The sequence below is a fragment of the Halichoerus grypus genome, chromosome 10, assembly GCF_964656455.1.
Source record: "Halichoerus grypus chromosome 10, mHalGry1.hap1.1, whole genome shotgun sequence".
Lineage (NCBI taxonomy): Eukaryota > Metazoa > Chordata > Mammalia > Carnivora > Phocidae > Halichoerus > Halichoerus grypus.
Window position 1 is genome coordinate 124340666 of NC_135721.1, and position 26504 is coordinate 124367169.

Genomic DNA, 26504 nt, shown 5'->3' on the forward strand with positions numbered 1-26504 from the left:
AGGGTTTAGACCTCATGCAAAGATTTCCTGCAAGACAGAAAGGTTATATACTCAGAGGCTAAGGGAACTCTGAGGAACAAGCATTCATTCCCAAGCTTAATATTACCCATCCCCACCAAACGCCCGACCTGAGTACTTTATGTAACACCAAGAATTGTACACTTCTGGGGTGGGGAGGTGGGTTTGGTTCATTGAACAGAGAAATGTAGAGATTTGGGGCCTGGCTGGGCCAAAAGGGTTCATTGAAAGGTCTGACTATGGAGGCAATGGTTAGAAATTTGGACAAAAATTGGGAAGAGAGCAAACAATTGAGTAATATAACGAAGACAACATAGGCATTGATTATATAATGAAAGAAACAATGTGCCCCAAGCTGGTGTCTTGGTTTATTTGCCACTGAACTGCTGTCCAGGCTTAGGGGATATTATCATCCACTATTTTTGTGCCTAGGATTTGGGGTACTTCAGTCTTCTGTTTATGAATAACAGCATCTGAGAATCAGTGAAGACCCATGCCCAAGCACACCTCCCAACTCACTTTATTTTTCCAACAGATGTTTCCACAATAGGTCCAGCAGCATGTGTAATTTTTGTTTGTACATTTAAGGGCTCTAGAGCACTTCTTGGTACATTCAATGACACTTGGCTCTCCCCAGCATTCCTCAATGAACATTTCATCCCCTGTAATTGACATGAGATAGAAAGAGGCTGACAGGGGCCACATAGCCAAGGTGGGAAGAGAAGTCCTTCATAAGCTTAACAGCCCCTTCTAGAATCCTAGCCCCACCCAGGTATCCATCTGCCTTATGAGAAAATCCCTGTACTGAGCCTCCTCGTTACATCTTCACAGATCTCTGCCTTCTCTGCTCCCACAGGCCTCTGGGCCCTCGTCAAGCCTCCTAGATATAGATATATAATATCATGTTACATATTTTTATTATTTAAAAAATTTTTAATTAAAATTTTAAAAAAAAAAAAATCCCCCCCCACACACACACACTCATGTGTCCTTCTACAAAATCTACATTTCTGTAATAGGAGACCTCAGGGCCCAAGGCAGCCTCTAGCCTCATCACTATACCTACTTCCTAGTGTGGGAAGCCAGACCAGGGAGACTAAGGAAGAGATTCTCTCCCTTTTTCTTCTCTTTCTTGTTGACCCTGCCTTTAAGAACAGCTTCTCACCAAATTTTTCTCTCTCTCACCCATTTTCTTGGCACCCTCCACTGATTCCATTTTCTCATCATATGGCCCTCAACTTTGCCCCACTAGAGACACATCTCATGTCTCTTTTCTATCTTCTCACATTCTAAAAGATCTGCCACTGAAACTAAGGGTATATATTAAGAAATCCCCCTATAGTACTCATTGAAGTACACACAGCTAAGACACAGAGCTTCTGGAGGTATGGAAAGATATGGTAGCCTGACATGGAAAAATAATATGTCTTTATAACTAATTGAATGTATATAAAAGGTGACAGGTACCCATTGCCACTTTCAAGGTTGGAAGAGGAAGCATCGAAGGACCTCAACTTGGACATTCCTTAGATCTCTGTGCATTAAAAAAGTCTCTGAAACTTTAATAGGTGACCCAGGGAAGGTGGGTCCTGAGTCCTGGGTCAGATGTGCCAGACACGATACCCCTTCGCTTGTCCAGGAACAAGCACAGTACCCCCATGACACAGTACCCCCACCCCCAGGCTAATCACTTACAGCTGTATTTTTCCTTCATCACTCCCAGCACAGATAGTAGCTCCATACAGAGGAATGTCACGAGTTGAGGTGTCCAGAGCTTCATGATGCTGACTGTACGTGTCTGAATATATACTGTCCGGATGTTTATCCCCTTTCCAGTTGCTGTTGGAAATCAAGAGATATAAACAGAGTTGTGAAGCAAGAAGAAGCGCTTATAGAAATTCTTTACTCTTTGTCTACTTATTCCTCCTTGCCCCCCACCCACCCAACAACAGGCACACACCTAAGCTGAACACTGGCTTTGCTAAAAGGTTTCTCTGCATCTCACACTTCATGCTTTCCTTTTACAGAAAAAAAAATTATTTTAAAAATGTGTTGCCTTCCCTTGATGAAAAGATAATTCAAATCCAGCTGACAAAATACTTAAAACATAAAAAAGTACAAAGAAGACAATGAAATATTTCTAGCAACCCCACTATGTTGGACTATGTTATTCTGTCTTCTATATGTGCACATAAAACTGAAATCATATCAGGCTTGCTGTCTATATGTTGACTTTTTATTTAAAAATGTGTAACATGATATTCGGGGCGCCTGAGTGGCTCAGTCAGTTAAGCATCCGACTCTTGATTTCTGCTCAGGTCATGATTTCGGGGTCGTGAGATTGAGCCCCGTGTCGGGCTCTGTGCTGAGCTTGGAGCCTGCTTAAGATTCTCTCTCTTCGGGGCGCCTGGGTGGCTCAGTCGTTAAACGTCTGCCTTCGGCTCAGGTCATGATCCCAGGGTCCCGGGATCGAGCCCCGCATCGGGCTCCCTTTCCCACTCCCCCTGCTTGTGTTCCCTCTCTCGCTGTGTCTCTCTGTCAAATAAATAAATAAAATCTTTAAAAAAAAAAAAAAGAAAAAAGATTCTCTCTCTTCTGCTCCTCCCCCACCCCCCGGCTTGCATGCTCTCACTCTCTCTCTCTCTAAAAGAAAATTTTAATTTAAAATTTTTTTAAATAATAAAAATATGTAACATGATATTAAAATTAAAGTTTTGGCCAAGACCTTTGGATAGCCCCTAAAATGAGCTTGTGAGACAAGTCAACTTAAGATTTAAAGAAAATCTGCTCAAAAATCACCTGCAAAAAATACGTCAAGTACCTGGCCATTTTCCACGTTTAAAACAAGTCAGGATTTTAAGAGTCACCAACCCCTTTTTCGTCATCTTTCTGTCTTGTTTTTAAAGAATGTTGTGCTCTTTTAATCTCAAGTCACTAGAAAGGCTTTAAGAATACCTCCCATAGAGCTTTATATGTGCCCCAAGGTTTTGCGGAGACATAGGCAGATGTCTGAGTCACACCAGGGAAACAAAGGGCAGGAGGCTGGCTGAAGTGACTTATGGCCACAGCAAGAGGCTAAGCCTCCACTATGGCATTTGATAACGCAATGTATGCAAGAAAGCCAGTGTGGATTTGCACTAGATTCATGTCAGGCAGGCTGCCTGGGAAGGCCATGGGACCTCAGCAGAAGGAAGTAGGAAGTGACTGGTCAGATGCTAGGGTCTGGGAAAAGTGTCAGAAAGGAGGTGGGTTCAGCCATATCAAGACAACCATAGGTAAGAAACTTCCATCAGTTGGGGTTGGGGGAAGACTCAAAGAACCCATGAAACCACCAACAACAGAGTCAACTATAAGCAATACTAAGCCCAGAAAGCACAAAGCACAAAAGTACAATACTCCCTGCCAGAAAGAACTGTCCTGACCTCCTCATCTCTTCTCCCTTGTCCACTTCCAAAATGGCACTTAGCCATCTGCAGGAGGAGAGGAAAACTGGTCACTCTCTTCTCCAATTGCAGGTTTCTAGGTGTGGCGGAAGCCACGATTTTAATTCAATTTTAGTATTTTGACTATTGCCTGGGCTTAGACTTTTTTTTAATATATTCTAAGTTTAGGCAGTGTCTAGAAAATTGAAGTTCTATACCCAAGCTCTCATACAGAGGCAGGAAAAGAAGTCACTTTAATGAGTAAATTTAAATGAGACAAAGGACAAACTTTTCAACAGATTATCAGTAACACTCCCTGTGAATATTTTCCCAATATGCTAGTTACACATATCATTCAAATGGTCCCATTGATCATAAGACATCTGAAAATTTATAATTTCCCTTCTTTAGAAAAAAAAAATCAATAGGCACCAACTTGCAACTAAAATTCAGTTAAATCTGGTATTAGCTTCAGAGCACAAATGTAGAGATCTAGAAGTGCTGAGTAAAGGGTACTGCTTATTTCAAACCCTACATAGCTGTTGCCAGTTTTCTTCTCCATTAAGACTGGTTTATTGTGCCCATCTTGTCTCACCATAAAAAGGAAATTCTCTCCCACTTGTTACCACACTGAAGACTGTCAGTATTGTGTAGAACAGAGAACAAAATATCAGCACTGGAGTCAGAGAGACCTGGGCTTGAAACCCAACCCCAACGCATTGAGCTTAATTTAAGTTTTGGGATTGGTCTACTACCTAATTTCTCAGAGCCTCAGCTTCCCCACCTGTAACATGGGGGCAATGTTAGAATCCACATTGCAAATGTGGAGTCTATGAAGCACCAAGCATAGGGTCTAGCACACAGAATGTGCAAAACAAATGGCCGTTATTGTTATTATTTTTAGGCTCGGACTCTTTTCTTCTCTAGAGGAGTGAATGTTCATCTCATTAACTTTATTGTGGTCTTTTCTTTAAAAAAAAAAAATTTAACCTATTTGAAATTAATTCTGGTGAGTAAGTGGGGGCCCATATTTCACTCATCTGTCCTCAATTTATTCATCCCACAAATACTTATATTTAGTGACTACTATAAGCCACTCTTTCAAACACTGAGGATATAGTAATGAACAAAATTACAAAAAATGCCTGCCCTTGTAAAGCTTACATTCTAGTACAGGGGACAGAAAATAAACAAGATATATAAAAGAAATACATAATAATAGGTGGATATCAATGTGAAAGAGGAAAGATAAGAGAGGGTCAAGGACCTGGAACACAGAATATGCAAAATAAGTGCTAGCTGTTATTTTAGGCAGCTCACTAGTGATGAGATTCAGGGTTCTGAAGGAAGAGGTTACCTACTGTTCCCCCAAATTTTCAGCCCTCTCCCCACTTCTCTCTCACTCCCAGTCTGGTGCTTCACACTCCCGAGGCCAAACAGAAGGACAGATAAAGGAAACAAAGATAAAAGAGAAGTCTGGATACTATGAATTATATAGTCACAGGAGAGTAATTGTCTCTTTCCCGGCAAGTGACCAATTTTCCCTCAAAATCTTTATTTTTGCTTCCACATTTTCAACAAAGCAGAAGATAACCTACATACATTGGTTGAAATCTCTTCAAATGCTCAAAAATAGACACAATATGTAGAGACGTTTCCAAAGGTGCAAAACTCTTTAGAAGGGCTAACTTATTCTCTTCTTTGGCATATGTGAAAAATTAGAAAATAGGAAAATAAAATTTGAGGCATGTGGACCATTAGATGAGTTGTCTTTAACTTTTTAAGAACTATTCTTTGGAAATAATTCCAAAGTTACAAGTAAGAATAGTACCAAGAGCATCTGTACACCATTTGCTTAGGATCACCTATTTTAAGAATTTATCCATAATTACCTCCTCTTTCTCTCCCCTTCTCCATCTTACATATATATATTTCATATATATTTATATATTATATTTTTATGAACAACTTCAGAGTAGATATCACATATCATGGCCCTTATTTAGGAATAATATTTCAGTCAGTATTATAGTAGGTTCTCTTACATGATCATAGTGCAATTAATCATGTAATTCTCTTACATGATCATAGTGCAATTAATCAATTTCATTAAATTTAACAGTGGTAAAATATACTTTTCTATATTTATCTAAGCTACCATCAGTTTTCCATTTTATAAATTCACCCAATAACATCCTTTGTCTCTTACGACATTGAAATTTTTGAAGAATACAGCCAAACTTTTTTTTAGTTTAACATTCCTCATTTTGTGATTTGTCTGAAATTTCTTCATGATTAGACAGACTCAGGTTATACATTCTCAGTGGGAATACCTAGGTAGGCATTACATAGTGTCCTTCTCAGGATATCACACGTGAAGGGACACAGTGTTCATCTACGTCATCTTCCTCTCTCTTTCTCTTGGTTTCTCCGTTTTTTAAGATTTTATTTATTTATTTGAGGGGCACCTGGGTGGTTCAGTCGTTAAGCATCTGCCTTCCGCTCAGGTCATGATCCCAGGGTCTGGGATCGAGTCCCCATCAGGCTCCCTGCTCTGCAGGAGGCCTGCTTCTCCCTCTCCCACTCCCCCTGCTTGTGTTCCCTCTCTCACTGTGTTTCTCTCTGTCAAATAAATAAATAAATAAATCTTTTTTTACAAATTTTATTTATTTGAGAGAGAGAGAGAGCATGACAGGGTGAGAGGGCAAGAGGGAGAGAGAAGGGGGGGCAGACTCCCCACTGAGCAGGGAGCCTGTCACAGGGCTCAATCCCAGGACTCCGAGATCATGACCTGAGCCAAAGGTAGATGCTTAACCGACTGAGCCACCCAAGCGCCCCTTGGTTTCTCCATTTGAACAACAAAGATAAGAATCTCTTCCATACAGGGATAGTGTTGGCATGATCTGGAGCATGATTTGGACAGGGAACTCATCCAACCAAGCCACAAACAAGTGTTTGCTGGTTCCCACTTCTAGCCCCAGGATTCTGACCTCTACCTACCTCTGAAGATGTTCAAGTTGGAAGGGCTGGTAATTATTTGGCTGGTGGATCTTCTTCCTGGCTTCTGGGAACCACAGAGCCCCTGCACAGGGCAGACGATGAACAGAACAGATTTTAAAGACTCAGAATATAATCATGGTTCTGGCTGTGGCAGATCTGTGAGTTCTGCCCCAAGCTATAGTTGGGTACATTCAGAACATTATCACTGAATTCCTATTCAAAGAGTACTTCCTTTTTTCTTTTTTTGCGGCAGAGAATATAGACTGAAACAGAACACTGTGGAACTGCAGGAGACTCCTCTCCACCAACACATACATTTCTGGAAGTCTGGGCGATTGTGGAGGTGGGAAAGGATTTATGTATCTGTTTTTCTCCAGCATCCGTGTGAAGACTTTGTAAAGCCCCATCCATCCTTGATACTAATTTCTCCATTGCTAGCATTAGCCTACATCTACCTTATCACCAACGTCTTGTGGCTTTTGTGCTGATAAGAAGAGAGAGGTCTACCAAGAGAGCTTGCAAAAGGCTACATAACATAGAGATTTAAAACGCAGACTTAAGCTGGATCCAAATCCTAGCTCCCACTTAACTTTGGGCAAGTCACTAACCCTCTCTGTGCCTCAATTTCCTTATATGCTAAATGGGGATAATAACAGCACTTTCCTCATAAGGTTTTTGTGAGGGTTCCATGAGTGATTATCTGTTAAGCACTTAGAGCCAATGTCTGGCATAGAGGTCATGCTATGTTTGTTAAATAAACAAAAGAAACACTTACCCAATGGAGTGTCAAGAATTATTCAGTGTAAAACCAATATTATTCAGCCATCAGAAAGGATGAATACCCAACTTTTACATCAACGTGGATGGGACTGGAGGAGATTATGCTAAGTGAAATAAGTCAAGCAGAGAAAGTCAATTATCATATGGTTTCACTTATTTGTGGAACATAAGGAATAGCATGGAGGACATTAAGAGAAGGAAGGGAAAAATGGGCGGGGGGAATTGGAGGGAGAGATGAACCATGAGAGACTATGGACCTGAGAAACAAACAGGGTTTTAGAGGGGAGGGGGGAGGGGGGATTGGTTAGCCCAGTGATGGGTATTAAGGAGGGCACGTACTGCATGGAGCACAAGGTGTTATACACAAACAATGAATCATGGATCACCACATCAAAAACTAATGATGTATTGTATGGTGACTCACATAACATAATAAAATTAAAAAAAAAAACAACAAATTCACTATGTGTCGGATATTTAACATGTATTAACTAATACATACTCTCAATGATATTATGAGTTTAGTCCTACTATTATTCCTATTTTACAGATGCAAAAACTGAGGCACAGAAGAGTTAAGCAACTTGCCCAAGGCCACACAGCTAGTAAGTGCCAGGTACAGGATTTAAAAGGAAGTGAGTTTAGAACCATGTATGTCAGATGGTCAAGCCTGCAGATTCTCTTGGGACTGCAAGCCATGATATTCCTTGGACCCATTTCCCATCACCAAGATTACTCCCTCCAGGTGTGCTTACAATAATAGTTGATGAGCATAGTGGGGAGGGGAACTCCAGGGGCCAAGCTGAGTATGGATAGCACTGGGTAAGTCCTGGCTTAAAGTATTCACAGAGTGGCTTAGCTAGAATGGAAAGAATGGAGAGCAAGAAAGAAGCAAACGTTATGGATTGTCCAAACTTCTTTTTTTTTCTCTAGGTCTGTTTCCTTGTCTCTCCCCACTTTACAATATATCCTTGGCCTTCACCTCTTTGTAAGGGCTCTCATCACTTCATCCCATTTACTTCTTCCTGTAGAAAAAAATGGTTTCTTTCTAGAATACCATTTGTGCTTATGTACTACTAAAAGAGGACCTCATGCTTAATGCATATACCTTGCAAAAATTTTTAAATGACAGAGAAATTTAAAAGCTACTGTTAATTTTGTCATCCTGTGCTAACATTTTTGTGTACATCCACCTATTATCTATATATAGATATAGAGATAGATGACCAAAAAAGCTATAAGGCACATAGAAAATAAATGGGAAACTGACAGAAGTAAGTCCCTCCTTATCAATAATTACTTTAAATGAAAATGGGTTAAACTATCCAATCAAAAGTCAGATTGGTGGAATAAATAAAAAAGCATGATCCAACCATATGTTGTCTACAAGACACTTGCTTTAGGTCCAAAGACACAAATAGATTGAAAGTAAAAGGATGGAAAAACATATTCCATACAAATAGTAGTCAAAAGAGAGCAGGAGTGCCTATACTAATATCAGACCAAATAGACCTTAAATAAAGATTACAAGGGACAAAGGACATTGTGTATTTTTTAAATTTTTTTATTATGTTATGTTAGTCACCATACAGTACATCATTAGTTTTTGATGTAGTGTTCCATGGTTCATTGTTTGCTTATAACACCCAGTGCTCCATGCAATACGTGCCCTCCTTAATACCCATCAATGGGCTAACCCATCCCCCACCCCCCTCCCCTCTAAAACCCTCAGTTTGATTCCTGGAGTCCATAGTCTCTCATGGTTCATCTCCCCCTCCGATTCCCCCCCCCTTCATTTTTCCCTTCCTTCTCCTAATGTCCTCCATGCTATTTCTTATGTTCCACAAGTAAGTGAAACCATATGATAATTGACTTTCTCTGCCTGACTTCTTTCACTAAGCATAATCTCCTCCAGTCCCATCCATGTTGATGCGAAAGTTAGGTATTCATCCTTTCTGATGGCTAATAGTCCATTGTATATATGGACCACATCTTCTTTATCCATTCATCTGTTGAAGGGCATCTCGGCTCTTTCCACAGTTTGGCTACAGTGGACATTGCTGCTATGAACACTGGGGTGCACATGGCCCTTCTTTTCACTACATCTGTATCTTTGGGGTAAATACCCAGTAGTGCAATTGCTGGGTCATAGGGTATCTCTATTTTTAATTTTTTGAGGAAACTTCACACTGTTTTCCAAAGTGGCTGTACCAACTTGCATTCCCATCAGGGAAATTCAAATCAAAACTACATTGAAATACCACCTTACACCAATTAGAATGGCAAAAATTGAGAAGGCAAGAAACAACAAATGTTGGAGAGGTTGTGGAGGAAGGGAAACCCTCTTACACTGTTGGTGGGAAAGGACATTGTATATTAATAAAAGGTTCGATATAACAAGAATTGTATAATTACAATTATAATCATTCATGTACCTAATGACAATCATCAAAATATATGAAGCCTAAACTGACACAATGGAAAAGTAGATAGTTCTACAATAATAATTGGAGACTTCAATACCCCCTCTTAATAATAGACCAACTAGACAGAAGATAAGTAAGGAAATAGAGTATTTAAACAACACAATAAAACAATTAGATCTAACAAACATATCGAGAATATTCAATGCAACAATAGCACACACATTCTTCTCAAGTGCACATGGGACACTCTCTGGGAGAGACCATATGTTATACCACAAATCAAGTCTCAAGAGATTTTAAAAGATAGATATTATCTAACCACAATGAGTTGAAGGTAAAAACCATAACATAAGTAAAACTGTAAAATTCATGAAGTTGTGGAAATTAAACAACACACTCTTAAAAAACCAATAGATCAAAGAAACCATAAGGAAAATTAGAAAATACTTAGAGTTGAATTAAAACTGAAATGCAATATATCAAAATGTATGTGACACAGCAAAAAGAAACTGACAGCTATAAATGTTTATATTTAAAAACAAGAGGTGTTGGCAAAGATGTGGAGAAAGGGGAACCCTCTTACACTGTTGATGCAGCTACTCTGGAAAACAGCATGGAGGTTCCTCAAAAAATTAAAAACAGAACTACCCTACCATGCAGCAATTGCACTACTAGGTATTTACCCAAAGAATATAAAAATACTAATTCAAAGGTATATATGCACCCCAATGTTTATAGCAGCATTGTCTACAATAACCAAATGTGGAAACAGCCCAAGTGTCCATTGATGAGTGAATAGATAAAGAAGAGGTGGTATATATGTATATATGTACACACACAGAGTAATATTACTCATCCATAAAAAAGAATGCAATCTTGCATGGATGGAGATAGAGAGTATCATGCTAAGTGAAATAAGTCAGTTAGAGAAAGACAATATATAATTTCACTTATATGTGGAATTTAAGAAACAAAACAGGGGTGCATGGCTGGCTCAGTCAGTGGAGCATGCAACTCTTGATCTCATGGTTGTGAGTTCAAGCTCCACGTTGTGTGTAAAGATCACTTAAAAAAAATAAAATATTTTAAAAAAAGAAAGAAGCAAAATAAATGAGCAAAGCGGAAAAAGAGAGAGAGAAAAACAAGAAACCAAGAAACAGACTCTTAACTATAGAAAACAAACTAATGGTTACCGGATGGGAGGTGGACAAGGAGATGGGTTAAATAGGTAATGTTTAGACTGATGAATCACTGACCTCTATCTCTGAAACCAATAATACATTATATGTTAATTAATTGAATTTAAATTTTAAAAAGTTAAAAAAACCATAAAAATAAATAAATAAAAATTCTCCCCCCCCCCCAAAAAAATAGGTAATGGGTATTAAGGAGGGCACTTGTCATGATGAGCACTGGGTGTTGTATGTAAGTGATGAATCACTAAATTCTATACCTGAAACTAATATTACACTGTATATTAACTAACTGGAATTTAAATAAAAATGTGGAGAAAAAAACAAGAAAGATTTCAATGAACAACTTAACTTTATAACTTGAACTAGAAAAAGAACAAACTAACCCAAAGCTAGCACAAAGAAGGAAATAATAACGATTAAGCACAGATCAACAAAATAGAAAAACAATAAAGAAAATCAATGAAGCCAAAAGCTGGTTCTTTGAAAAAAATCAATAAAATTGACATTTAACTAGATGGACTAAGGGGGGAAAAGTAACTATGCAAGTTAATAACATCAGAAATGAAAGTAAGGACATTACTACTGATTGCAATTGTATGCCAACAATAGGATAACCTAAACGAAATAGACACATTCTTAGAAACACAAACCCTACCAAGACTAAGTCATGCAGTATGGAAAATCTGGATATACTTATAACTAATTAAAAAATTTAATCAGTAATTAAAAATCTCAGCAAAACTCTCCACCAAAGAAAAGTTCTAGACCTTAACAAAATACTATCAAACTGAATTAAGCAGTGTATTAAAAGGATTATACATCATGATCAAGTTAAATTTATTCCTGAAATGTAAAGGTAGTTCAATATATGAAAATCAATCAATATAATATACCATATTAACAGAATGAAGGGAGGAAAAACCACATGATCATCTCAATTGATGCAGAAAAAGCATTCAACAAATTTTAACACCCTTTCATAATAAAAACAAACTAGGAATAGAAAAACACTACCTTGATATAATAAAAGCCATATATGAAAAACCCACAGCCAATATCATATTCAGTGGTGAAAGAAAGTGTTTCCTCTAAGATCAGGAAGAAGAGAAGGATGACTGCTTTTACCACTTCTATTCAACATAGTACTGGAAGTTCTAGCTAGAACAATTAGAAAAGAAAAAGAAATAAAAGTCATCCAAACTGAAAAAGAAGTCAACCTAGCTCTGTATGCATATTATAGGATCTTATATGTAGAGAACCCTAAAGATTTCACACAAAGAAAAATCTGTTAGGGCTAATAAATGAATTCAGAAAAGTAGCAGGATACAAAGTCAACACACAAAAATCAGGTGCATTTCTATATACTAACAACGAACAACCTGAAAAGGAGATTATGAAAAAATTTCCATTTATGATATCATCAAAAAGAATAAAACATTCAGGAATTAACTTAACCAAGGAGATGAAAGACTTGTAAAACGAAAACTACAAAACATTGCTGAAAGAAATTGAAGACATAAATAAATGGAAATACATCCAATGTTTACAGATGGGAGGAATTAAATTAAGATGTCAATACTACTCAAAGTGACCTGCAGATTCAATGCAATCCCTTTTAAAATCCCAATGATGTTTTTGCATAAATAGAAAAACCCATACTAAAATATGTATGGTATCCCAAAGGGACTCCAAATAGCCAAAATAATCTTGAAAAAGAAGAATAAAGCTGGAGGGCTTACAGTTCTTGATTTCAAAGCTTAATACAGAGCTTCAGTGATTAAAACAGTGTGATACTGGAGTAAAGACAGACATATAAACCAATGGAATAGAATGAAGAACCCAGAAATAAACCTTTGAATGTAGAGTCAATGATTTTTTGACAAAGATGCCAAGACCAGTCAATGGGGAAAGGACAGTGTTTTCAACACATGGTGCTAGGAAAACTACATATTCAGCTGCAAGTGAATGACATTGGACCTTCACCTAACACCATATACAAAAATCAAATCAGAATGGATCAAAGACATAAATGTAAAACCTAAAACTACAAAACTCTTACAGGAAAACCCAGGGAAAATCTTAGTGTCATTGGATTTAGCAGTGATTTCTTGGATACAGCAAGAGAGACACAGGTAAAAGAAAAAATAAACAAATTGAAAATTTAAAAATTTTGTGCATCAAAAGACACTATCAACAGAATAAAAAGACTACCCATGGAATGGGAGAAAATATTTGTAAACCATACATCTGATAAAGAATTAATATCCAGAATATGGACACAGCTCCTAAAACTCAACATCAAAAAAACAAACAACTAGATTTAAAAATAGTCAAAGACTGGAATAGACATTTCTCCAGAGAAGATGTGCAAAAGGCCAACAAGCACATGAAAATGTGCTCCACATTACTAATCATTATGGAAATGCAAATCAAAACTTCAATGAGATACCATCTCACACCCATTAGGATGGCTACTATCAAAACAAAAAAACAAGTATTAACAAGGATGTGGAGATGTGGGACCTTGTACAGTGTTGATGGGAATGAATGTACAATGGTGCAGCTTCTGTAGAAAACAGTATGGCAGTACCATAAGCATTTTTCATAGAGCTGGAACAAACAATCCTAAAATTTGCATGGAACCAGAAAGACCCCGAATAGCCAAATTAATGTAGAAAAAGAAAACCAGAGCTGGAAGCATCACGATTCCAGACTTCAAGCTGTATTACAAAGCTGTAATCATCAAGACAGTATGGTACTGGCACAAAAACAGACACATAGATCAACGAAACAGAATAGAGAACCCAGAAATGAACCCTCAACTCTATGGTCAACTAATCTTTGACAAAGCAGGAAAGAATATCCAATGGAAAAAATACAGCCTCTTCAACAAATGGTGTTGGGGGAATTGGACAGCCACATGCAGAAGAATGAAACTGGACCATTTCCTGACACCATACACAAAAATAGACTCAAAATGGATGAAAGACCTAAATGTGAGACAGGAATCTATCAAAATTCTAGAGGACAACACAGGCAGCAACCTCTTTGACCTCAGCCACAGCAACTTCTTGCTAAACATGTCTCCAAGAGAAACAAAAGCAAAAATGAACTATTGGGACTTCATCAAGATAAAAAATCTTTTGCATAGCAAAGGAGAGAGTCAACAGAACTAAAAGGCAACCTATGGAATGGGAGAAGATATCTGCAAATGATATATCAGATAAAGGGCTAGTATTCAAAATCTATAAAGAACTTATCTCACTCAACACCCAACAAATAAAAAATCTACTCAAGAAATGGGCAGAAGACATGAACAGGCATTTCTCCAAAGAAGACACAAATGGCCAACAGACACATGAAAAATGCTCAACATCACTCGGCATCAGGGAAATACAAATCAAAACCACAGTGAGATACCACCTCATACCAGTCAGAATGGCTAAAATTAACAACTCAAGAAACAAAAGATGTTGGCTAGGATGTGGAGAAAGGGGAACCCTCTTATACTATTGGTGGGAATGTAAACTGGTGCAGCCACTCTGGAAAACAGTATGGAGGTTCCTCGAAAAGTTAGAAGTAGAACTTTCTTAGGACCCAGCAATCGCACTAGTAGGTATTTATCCAAAGGATACAAACATAGTGATTCGAAGGGGCGCATGCACCTCAATATTTATAGCAGCAATGTCCACAATAGCCAAAATATAGAAAGAGCCCAAGATGTCCATCAACAGATGAATGGATAAACAAGATGTGGTATGTATTTACAGTGGAATATTACTCAACCATCAAAAAGAATGAAATCTTGCCATTTGCAATGACCTGGATAGAATTAGAGGGTATTATGCTAAGTGAAATAAGTCAGTCAGAGGAAGATAAAGGATAGGATTTCGCTCATATGTGGATTTTAAGAAACAAGACAGATGAACAGAGGGGAAGGGAAGGAAAAATAAAATAAGATGAAAATTGAGGGCGCCTGGGTGGCTCAGTTGGTTAAGCATCTGCCTCTGGCTCAGGTCATGATCCCAGGATCCTGGGATCGAGTCCTGCATCAGGGTCCCTGCTCAGTGGGGAGCCTGCCTCTCCCTCTCCTTCTGCCCCTCCCCCCTGCTCGTTCTCTCTCTCTCCTTCTCTCTCTTGCTTTCTCTCTCAAATAAATAAAATCTTAAAAAAAAAAAAAGAAAAAATTGAGAGGGAGGCAAACCATAAGACATTGAACTCTAGGAAACAAAGTGAGGGTTGCTGGAGGGGAAGTGGGTGGGGGATGGAGTAACTGGGTGATGGGCATTAAGGATGGCACTTGATGTAATTAGACTGGGTGTTATATGCAACTGATGAATCACTAAATTCTACCTCTGAAACTAATAGAAACAAACAAACAAAAAAAAACATACAGATCAACAAGGAAAGCAAATAAATCAATCCATAACTCATAGCCGCAGTCTAGTGAGGAAATAGCGAATGCTACAAATTTCAAGCAATCTGTGAGCAAAGAAATAAAACACTCAAATCCAGCAGATTCGGATTAGTACTGTTGGAGTCCCTAGAGATTCAGGGTGAAAATTCATAAGGGAAAACCTCACTGAAATGGAGTTGGGAGGCCACCAGGGGGAGCTCTCACACCATACTAATCGTCCTCAATTGCAGACCCAACAGGACATGTTCCTTGCAAATGGATCACACCTTACTTAGCTACTTAGTACTTTGTGGTTACAGCAAGAGACAGGAAGGTTTTCCTCCTCCCCTGGCAATAGTCCAGCCAATAAGAGACTATCACAACTCAGGCAATAAAAAGCCCATTTTACTTGGAACTCCCAATTAATTCCCATTTTCCTCTATAAAGGAGTATTTCTCTCCTTTGATCTCTGGACTTGCCTATGGTTCTGCCAAAGCTAGTTTGCCCTGAATTGCAATTCTCTGCTATTCCCAAATTAACCCATTTTTGCTGGTAAAATAGCTGACGGTTTTATTTTTAAGGTTAACAGCAGAGACATACACAAACAGACTGCAGATACTGCATGGAAATGAGGAGATAGGAGCAGAAGGCTTAGCATAGAACACAGGTAAAATCACCCTCACAAAATGAAAGTCTGAAAATGAATGGAGGAATACCCAGGGCAAAGCTGACACCTGGTAGATGAGATCTCTGGTTCCTGAAAAAGTGTAAGGAAGGGATTGGAAAGTAGGAGGGATGCAAACAGGCAGACATGGGAAGACACCACTTCTTAGGGAATGCATGGTGGTGTGGAAAGGGAAGGTCCTTTGGAGACTTAGTGGCAACGGGCAAGAATGAAGCAAGAGGAGATATCAGTGGGTCTTTAGGGCCCAAACACTTCATTGCATAGGTTACTCATTTCCAGAAGAAATGGTCTGATTGGGCCCATTCTCATTTATACCATTTGCATTTGATGATGGACTGACTCTATGCACATCCCATTTTAAGATTTCATAGGTCAGATAACTCCTAATTTCTGATGGAAAATTCTAGTTGTAGAGTGACTCGATGTCCCATGGTCAGGCATGCAGTCTTTTACCAGGGTCCACTAGCAAGTAGAGAGCTGCTTCTCAAATGGAAAGCACCCATCAACAGAAGAGGACAAGGCCTGGGGCGCCTGGGTGGCTCAGTTGGTTAAGCGACTGCCTTCGGCTCAGGTCATGATCCTGGAGTCCCGGGATCGAGTCCTGCATCAGGCTCCCTTCTCAGCAGGGAATCTGCTTCTCCCTCTGACCCTCCCCACTTTTGTGCTCTCTCTCTCTCTCTCTCATTCTCTCTCTCTCAAATAAATAAATAAAATCTTAAAAAAAAAAAAAAAAGAAGAGGACAAGGCCTGACCTCAATAATCCAAGTGTGTGTTCTGTGATTCTTCTACTTGGACATGCAATGGTTCTATCAGCATCCTAATCTACCACAGACACATTTAATAAAATGCATATGCTAGGTGCTAAGACCCAGCTGGCAGGCAACTTTCAACACATCCTGGGCTTACTGCAGAATCTTTTTGTAATCTAAGTCTCACTCAAAACTAGCAGCCTTCCATTCCCCAAGGAAATAGATGAAAGGAGAATGCCCAAAAGTGGCCGATATTATCCGCAAAATCCAAAGAGGCCCACCACACGGTGTGTCTTTCTAAACGGTAAGCAATACAAGGTGCAGAAACTTGTCTCCTGTCTCAAAAGACTGTCCCCAAACTGTGGAAAGAGCCAAGATGTCCATCAACAGATGAATGGATAAAGAAGATGTGGTATATATATACAATGGAATATTATGCAGCCATCAAAAGGAATGAGATCTTGCCATTTGCAACGACGTGGATGGAATTGGAGGGTATTATGCTGAGCGAAATAAGTCAAACAGAGAAAGACATGTATCATATGACCTCACTGATATGAGGAATTCTTAATCTCAGGAAACAAACTGAGGGTTGCTGGAGTGGGGGGTGGGGTGGGAGGGATGGGGTGACTGGGTGATGGACACTGGGGAGGGTATGTGCTCTGGTAAGTGCTGTGAATTGTGCAAGACTGTTGAATCTCAGATCTGTACCTCTGAAACAAATAATGCAATATATGTTAAGAAAGAAAAAAAGAAGAAGAAGAATGTAGCAGGAGGGGAAGAATGAAGGGGGGGAAATCGGAGGGGGAGAAGAACCATGAGAGACAATGGACTCTGAAAAACAAACTGAGGGTTCTAGAGGGGAGGGGGGTGGGAGGATGGGTTAGCCTGGTGATGGGTATTGAGGAGGGCACGTTCTGCATGGAGCACTGGGTGTTATGCACAAACAATGAATCATGGAACACTATATCTAAAACTAATGATGTAATGTATGGGGATTAACATAACAATAAAAAAAATTAAAAAAAAAAAAAACTGTCCCCATCAGCCCCAGGCCACTAGATCTCTGGAAATTCACCAATATGGAAAGTCTGGGATATCATCAGGTGTATCTCCTACACTCTGGCATGCACATGGTAAAGCACTTAGGATACCTACTATTTCCCCATGGCCAGTTGGCACAATGTAAATGACCTGAAAGAGCAGCATGATGTCCTGTGGGATATTCAGTGATCAAAGTCTCTTCAAGCTCTATTATGTCACAGGGCCGAGGAGATGACTTCATCCTGAATAAGAGAGTGAAGTTGTGTGCTGAGTCTCTACATGTGAGAGAGCTACTTCTGATGATCAGGAAGAGGGATTGAGAAGAGAGAATTTGCTAGGAGCATGGTTGGAGCAGGAGAGGAGAACAATTACTGCAGAAACCCGACAACGGTGAGGCCGTGTGCTTGTCACAGACAGACCAGCCTGATCAACGAATATCTGCAGGCTGGGACTTGGCTTTTTGGACACCCAAGTCATGGCAGAATTAACCTTTGCTCCCTCCTCTGCCTCCATGAGAGTCAAGGCCTTGCAGGGGTCCCGTCTCCTCCTCTCGACCTACCATAGGGGCACACAGCTCTTCCATAGGACAGAACATGGAGTGCTGGCCAGGCAAGCACTCCTCCAGTCAAAGCATTCTAGGTGTAGCCTCTGAGTCCACTGGGGCAGGGTAGAGTGAGTGTCCAGAGAGCTCTGTGGAACACAGCCAGGACACCAGTTATCACGATGGAGAAGACCAGCTGCTTCCAGTAGAATTCATGGTCCGAGGTGCTCATGCCAGTGGTAAGGAATAGGTCAGCCGGCAGCATGGTGTACCCACATGGTAGGGAGCACTGGTTGTAGAAGTGGAAGGTCACTCCCTGTGTGGGCCCTGGCAGGTAACCTTGCCTTGTCTCTTAATAGTCTCTCCCAGGGTGTTTGGAGCATGGCCAAGCACTGGGAAGATGCTTGCAGAGTCAGGCTATGTGAGGAAGCACCAAGTCAGAGCTCCTGCAGAGCATGCTCTCACCGCCCACCTGTGTCTGATGATGTCTGTGCTACTGGTTGATCATAATCTCTTTCCTAAGGTCTCCTGGTCCAAGGGCTGCTTGATCATGATCTCTTTCGTAAGGTCTCCTGGTCCAAGGGCAGGTCCGAGGAGAGGTGGAGAAGCTCCTCTGATACCAGGAGCCCTGGGATGCTTCTGAGGTGGGCCAGAGGCTCTGGCCTGAGAGAGGCGGGTTTCCTCCTCTGGACAAGCCTTCACTGATGCCCAGCAGGAAACACTGGACTGGAGTGTGATACTGCACACCTACCTCCGGCAAGGCCCACCTGCCTGCCTGCTAGGGTTCTTCCCACTTGACTCCATGTCCCCACTGGGCACATGTGACCTAGTCCCTGGATTTAGCCCCAGGACCACCTCAGAGCAGCTGTGCTTGCACAGAGTGGTCCGGAGTCTGTCCCTCAGTGATTAAGGTCCACCGATTCTCCCTGAGACCATGGGCAACACCCATAGCCACCCTTAGTAGCCAATTAATCCTTAGTAGCATCACCTTTAGTCACCTGTTGCCCATCATGTGGTTTCTCCCTGGATTAGAAAAGGGACAGAATGAGACCCTATGGAGGGGGCTTGGGGAAAGGTGGGGACTATTCAGTTGAGGGAAGGCCCTGGAGTCTCAGGTCCTGGCACCTCGTTCCAGGCCCCATCCCAAGAGTGGCCATATTGATGGTGGATGGGGTGGGAGATGTTAGTGTGGACACTCACTTCCATGCACATGGTCTCCCCATAATGGAGGAGCTGTGAGCAAACAGGAGGTCCAGACAAACATCGTCCTCTAGCCACATCATGACCACTCACTCTCTTTTGCCTCGAGCATGTGCCTTAACTTCCCTCGGATTGGTTTTCTTCATTGTAAAAGGACAGTTATCTGAACCTCACAAGGAGAATGGGGAGAACGGGGTGGGGGTGGGTCAAATTTAAGAAGAAGCCTCCCTGGGGACCTCCTACTCTGTGGCCAGGGTCTAGCCTCCACCTGCCTCATGTTTAACTTGGCCCTTCTGACCCCAGGCTGAGGAATGTTCTGGTTAGCATTGGAGATACCATACACGAGCAGTTTCTCCCTGGGAGTACTGGTTCAGTGAGCAGATCAACAATGAGGCTGGGCCCTGGGGACCTGGCAGGGTGCGGGGGCCAACAGGAGAGAGAATAGAGAAGAATGACAAGGGGAGAGAGATCGGAGACCTGGACCACGAGAGGGGGCCACTTTAGGGTCTGCACTGGGTCTTCGATGATCACAAGCACTGGGACTAAAATGAGCAGGTCTGTGGACAGTTGTTCTGGTTTATTTGACAGGAACAAGCAGTTCAGACGGGGGAGGGTGCATTCCTGTTGGCATCCTGGTGCCCGGGATCTGAGATCCTCCTGATTTGTTCTGAAAAAAGGGTTGGGGGAACAGGAGGCACAGCCCAACCCCCTCACCCACTCACTGGAGGCTCATGCAAACATTCCCACAGTAGGTTGAACAGCATATGGTATTTTCTCGTGGACAATCTAGAAAATACGAACAATGACTGCTGCAAAGATCCACGCTGGGCTTCTTCTCACAGGCTTTTAGATCTAAAAGGAGCAGGAACAGGGTCAGTGCAACCAGATCCCTTGAGAGCTCTCCTTTCAAATCCTCCCTCAAAGACTCCAGAACCCAGGTCCTACTCATGATGCTCTTGAACTTTCAGAGAACTCACTCTCTGCCCTTCACTCAATCCTAGTGATTGGTAGTATCTTAAATCTTATATCCCTCCATTTCCCCCCAACAGATCTCAATACTTGGCCTTCCTGGGCCCTCTGCATTCTCTGCAGCCAGGACCCTGTCTCCCATGTTAGTCATGGCCTTGATGAAGTCCCCCCCCATCACCATAGAATCTACACTCTGAGAACTCAGCAGAGACTGAGACATCCTGCAGATCCTCCCCACTCTCCAGAATTTGCAGGGTCCAGAGAGGAAGATGACTTCCCACTCTGCCCCCTCTCTCCGGTCACGGTCACTTTCTCCAGGGCCCTTGCTTCTTCCGAGAAAATACCACTTGCACTATTTCCCTTCCACTGCCACCATCCTGGTCCCTCCGATGATAATTTTGACTTGACCCTGTACACCCCAAAACTTGCTTTCCCATGGTCCTTTCATTCTACACCTACTCCCACCAACATTTCTGGATATAACGTGTCACACATGTGCAGAAATCTAAGAATAGTTGTTTGGTTTCCCCATGTGATTCTCAGCCCGTGATGTACCTTTCACTACTCTATGTACCGTTTATGTCTGGGTATTTGGAATGGAGAATCAAAAGACGTAGGTTCCCCCAGCACCCCCATCACTGTTCCCAGGGCTGCGTAAAGGGGCCAGAGGGCCATGGTTTGGGAGGACCCAGAGTCTTCATAGTGCTGTGGCCTGAGCAGGATGTGCTGAAAGGTTCCAATTCTCAGGTCCTCCTCAGAAAGGACACAGCCCTTCCTGGCCCCCTTCCCCTCCCTGTACCCTAGTCCATCACCTACTCCGCATCATCTTCAGTTTCCGGTACCCTCCCTGGGCCTGCAGCAGCACACAGAGGAGCAGGATGAGCAGCAGAGCCTGGGTTGGCATGACTCTGGGCAGAGTGGAGAGCGCTCAGTCTGGCACAGACTTCCCTGGAGAGCTGGGTGGTTATCCTGGGCTCCTCCCTGCTTCCACTGGCCAAACAAGGAGCCCTGTTTCCGCCCCTTTGCCTGCCCTTACCACAGCCTGTTCTCTGTGGGACTTGGGCTTCTGCAGAGGATTCCTGCTCTCACATGACTAACCCCCTCCTTTGCAAACAGAATTTCTCCCTGAAAGATATATTTCTATATTCTAATTACAAAATAATTTACAGAAAAGAAGAAAACATTATTTTTGTAGGAAGATATATAAACAACCTCAGCTCATCAATGGATGAATATAGATGAAGAAGATACAGTGTTATATATATATATGTTTTTCAGCTCTAAGAAGGAAGGAAATCCTGCCATTTTTGACAACTTGGATAAAACTTGAGGCATTGTGATAAGTAAAATGTCAGACAAAAAAGGACAAATATTGTATGATATCACCTCCTTATGGAAATTAAAAATGCTGAACTGTTAGAAACAGGGAGTAGAATGATGGTTACCATTGGCTGGAGATTGGGGAATGGGGAAATGTTGGCAAAGGGTATAAACTTCCAATTGTAAGATGAACCGATTCTGGCTATCTAACATACAGCATAATATTTATCGGTAACAACACTTACATTCAATCTACTTGAAAGTTGCTAAGAGAGGGCGCCTGGGTGTCTCAGTTGGTTAAGCGTCTGCCTTTGGGTCAGGTCATGATTCTGGAGTTCCGGGATCAAGCCCCATGTTGGGCTCCCCACTCACTGGGGAGTCTGCTTCTCCCTCTCCCTCTGCCCCCCCCCGCTCCTTCTCTCTCTCTCTCTCGCTCACTCTTTCTCTCTCAAATAAGTAAATCTTAAAAAAAAAAAAGTTGCTAAGAGAGTAAATCTTATGTGTTCTCACCACAAATAAGAAATGATAATTATGTGATGTGACAGAGGTGTTAGATCATTTTGCAATATGTAAGCATTTCAAACCAACATATTGTACACCTTATGTCAGTTATATCTTAATAAGATAATAATAGAAAACAATATATTACATAATTTATATATAATTAGATATATTACACACATGTACTTTCCCAGCTTGAAAAAAATCTGAAATATATCAAGTATATCTTAATAAAGCTGGAAAATATATATACTAACATGTATTTTCCAGATTTATTAATATATATTAATTATAATTAATTAATATAATATAATATGCTATCTAGAGAGAGACTAGAGGAGGACATGGGAAGAATAGGGGCACACTGTAAGTATCTTAGAGTTCAGACAGAAGAGGAAATTCATCAGCCAAGAGCTCAGGGCAGGTTCTCCAGGAAGAGGTGGTCATTGAACATAAATATTGTGGAGAAATATTGTAGGCTCTCAGAAGCAAAGTTGACTTTCCCCTAAGAAGAGAAAAAGGGGAAACCTGGGGATACTTGACTCCCAATAGTCATTGAACCTGGGAAGAAGATGGTAGTGAAGAGTTGAACCCTATTCTGATGTTCTAAACTCCTAATACAGTCTCCTTCAGTACACAGGTATAGTTTATTTTTAAAATCTGCAATACGATGGACTCTGAAAAACAAACTGAGGGTTCTAGAGGGGAGGGGGGTGGGAGGATGGGTTAGCCTGGTGAGGGGTATTAAAGAGGGCGCGTTCTGCATGGAGCACTGGGTTTTATACGCAAATAATGAATCATGGAACACTACATCAAAAACTAATGATGTAATGTATGGTGATTAACATAACATAATAATAAAAAAAAATCTGCAATACTTGTACTTATAGTTGCAGTGATATGTAATAAAACTCACTAATAGAACGAAAGGGCATGATCCCAGGGTCCTGGGATCGAGCCCTGCATCAGGCTCCCTGCTCAGTGGGGAGCCTGCTTCTCCCTCTCCCACTCCCCCTGCTTGTGTTCCCTCTTTCGCTGTCTCTCTCCCTGTCAAATAAAAAAAAAAAAAAGAATGAAGGGGTAAAAATCACATGATCATCTCAACTGAAACAGAAAAGGCATTTTACAAAACGCACCACATTCACAAAACTAGGAATAGAAGGAACTTCCTCATAGATACCATGATTAAAGGTATCTATGAAAAATACACAACTATCATCATATTCAATGGTGAAAGAGTGAAAGCTTTCCTCCCCAGATCAGGAATAAGATGAAAATTCAGCTTTCATTACTGTTAGTCAATATTGTACTGGAAGTTTTAGCCAAAGCAATTAAGCAAGAAAAAAAGCCATCTAAGTTGGAAAGGAAGAAATAAAACTCTGTCTATTTGCAAATGACATGATCCTACATAGAGAAATTGGGGAAGAATCCACACACAAAAAATTAGTAGAACTAATAAATTCAGCAAAGTTGCAAAGTACAAAAATAAGACACAAATATCAACTGTGTTTCTATACACCAGCAATTAGCAATCCAGAAACAAAATTAAGAAAACAATTCAACTTCCAATAAGATATAAAAGGATAAAATACCTAGGAATAAGTTTAACCATGAAGGTGAAAAACTTGTGCACCAAAAAATACAAAACATTGCTGGAAGACATTAAGGAAGACCTAAATAAATTAAAAGACATTCCATATTTGTGGATTGGAAGATCTAGGACATTAAAATGACAACACAATGTAATCCCAAATAAAATTTCAATGGCTTTTTTTCCTTTCAGACATGAAGAAGCCAATCCTCAAATTCATATGGAATTTCGAGGGGTATGCCATGCACACAAAACAATATTAATAAAGTACTACAAATTGGAGGACTCACATTTCTCAATTTCAAAACTTACTATAAAGCTATAATAATCAAAATAGTGTGGTACTGGCATAAGGACAGACATATAGATTGATAAATATAATTCAGAGTCCAGAAATAAACCCACACATCTATGGCCAATGATTTTTAACAGGGTATCAAAACTAAGAATAGTCACATCAACAAATGGTATGGGGACTCTTGATATTCACATGGAAAATAATAAAATTGGATCCCTATCTCACATCATATACAAAAATTAATTCAAGGTTGGTCAATGATTTAAATATAAGAGCTATAAAATTCCAAGATGAAAGTGTAGAAGTAAATCATCACGACCTTGGATTAGGCAATGGATCATTAGAAATGGCATCAAAAGCATGGCAATAACATCAACAAAATAGATAAATTGGACTTCATCAAAGCTAAGAACACTTGTGCATCAAAAGACTCTATCAAAAAGTGAAAAAAAACAACACATAAAGTGGGAAAAATACTTGAAAATTATATGTTTGATAAAGGTCTCATAGCCAAGATATAAAAAGAACTCTTACAATTCAAGAAACATAAACAGCCCAGTTATAAAATTTCAAAGGACTTGAATAGACACTTCTCCAATGAAGATACAGCAAGCATATGAAAAGATTCTCAACATCATTAGGGAAATGCAAATCAAAACCACAATTAGATACTACTTCACAATCACATGGAGGGCTATAATCCAAAAAAATGAAAATAGTAAGAGTTGGCAAGGAAGTGGAGAAATTGGAACTCTTAATGCACTAGTGATAAAAAAAAATGTTGAATAGCCCAACAACCATGGGAGCAGTTGAAATTTCCTCAAAAGTTAAACATATGAGCCATCAATTCCACTGCTAGATATATACCCAAAAGGATTGAAAATAGGTACTAAAAAAATACTTGTACACAAACTTTCACACTGCACTCTTTGCAATCACCAAAGGGTGGAAACAACCCAAATGTCCATCAACAGATGAATGCATAAGCAAATTGTGGTATATACATGCAATGGATTATTATTGAGATATAAAAAGCAATGAAGTACCGGAATATACTACAACGTGAATGAACATCAGCAACTGCAGAGATAACATTTCTCACTTAGTTTGGCAAAAATTAAAAAACACAACCATACATTCCGTTGTGGGAAACACCCATGCTCACATGGTTGGTGGCAGTACAAAATAGTATAAATTTTATGGAGTAGAATTTAGTGATATCCAAGAAAACTATGTATCAATCTACACTTTTAAGCAACAATTACACCTGCAGAAATTTACCTGGATGTTATACCTCCAACAATACAGAAAATATGCACATGGCTGTTCACTGAAGCATATTTGTAAAAGCAAAATCTTGGAAAATACATAAATGCCCCTCTAAAGGAGATTGGCTGAATGACTAAGTTTGTGTGCACGTAGTGGTGTAGACTGCAGTTCTAAAAAGGGGGGAAATTATTATGAACTGCCTTAGGGTAATTTTCAGGATATATTGTTAAGTGAAAACAACAAGGTGCAAGTGAGCATATTTGTGCAAGAAGGAAAAAAAAGAAATTAAGGGTTCAAGTAACTTACACAAAACTTTCCACAGATTTGATAAATAGGGGCTGCTATTCAGCACTTTCTATGAGGTCAGTGCAAACTTACTATAAAACCAGTCAAGGACAGTGTGAGAAAGGAAGGTTACAGGCCCAGCTCTCTTACGAACATAGATGTAAAATTCCTTAAAAATAGCAAACTGAACCAAATGATATGAAAATGATAATATCCAATAATCACATTCGATTATGGGAGAAATGCAAGAATGGTTTAATGTTAGAAAATCTGAAATGGGAGTGTCTGGGTAGTGCAGTCAGTTGAGCGACGGAGTCTTGGTTTTGGTTTGGGTGGTGATCTCAGGGTCATGGGGTCAAGCCCCGCATCGGGCTCTGAGCTCAGCACAGAGTCTGCTTGGGATTTTCTCTCTCTCTCTCTCCCCCTCTGCCCCTCCCACTTGTGCATTCTCTCTCCCCCTCTCTCCCTCTCCCTCACAAATAAATAAAACAAAACAAAAAAAAGAAATCTGAAATGTAATTCAACACATCAACAGAAAAAAGCAGTAAATATAATTTCACATAAATTAAGGAAAATTTTCTTGTTGTCAGGAATTAAAGAGAACGTTCTAAACTTGATAAAAGATGTTTATGAGAAACCTAAAACAGACCCTATCCTAAAAGGGGACATTTGAGAAGCTTTCATTTTAAATCAGGTATCAGACAAGAATATGCACATCCTTACTTCTCTACAGTAATGTATGGAGGTCCTGGCCTACACAAGGAGGCATTTAAAATGGCATAAAGTTTGAAGAGAAAATATACAATTGTCATAA

At 40.2% G+C, this 26504-nt stretch overlaps 2 protein-coding genes across 2 annotated transcripts in view; both read right to left on the reverse strand.

Moving 5' to 3' along the window:
• Positions 1–356: 356 nt before the first annotated feature.
• The window catches only part of WFDC11 (WAP four-disulfide core domain 11), a 68493-nt gene continuing 42345 nt past the window's right edge, over positions 357–26504 (reverse strand). Inside the window, exons 2-4 of the mRNA XM_078057250.1 lie at positions 6441–6522; positions 1714–1857; positions 357–680 (exon numbers count right to left, since the gene is read on the reverse strand). Of these exons, the coding sequence (XP_077913376.1) occupies positions 499–680; positions 1714–1857; positions 6441–6522 (408 nt within the window). The 3' untranslated portion in view covers positions 357–498. The remainder of the gene's footprint in view (positions 681–1713; positions 1858–6440; positions 6523–26504) is intronic.
• On the reverse strand, positions 15273–21330 carry WFDC10B (WAP four-disulfide core domain 10B). Its single transcript, XM_078057419.1, has 3 exons — positions 21243–21330; positions 20180–20309; positions 15273–15324 (listed from the first exon to the last, which is right to left on the reverse strand). The coding sequence occupies exons 1-3, from the start codon at positions 21328–21330 to the stop codon at positions 15273–15275; spliced, it is 270 nt and encodes an 89-aa protein (XP_077913545.1).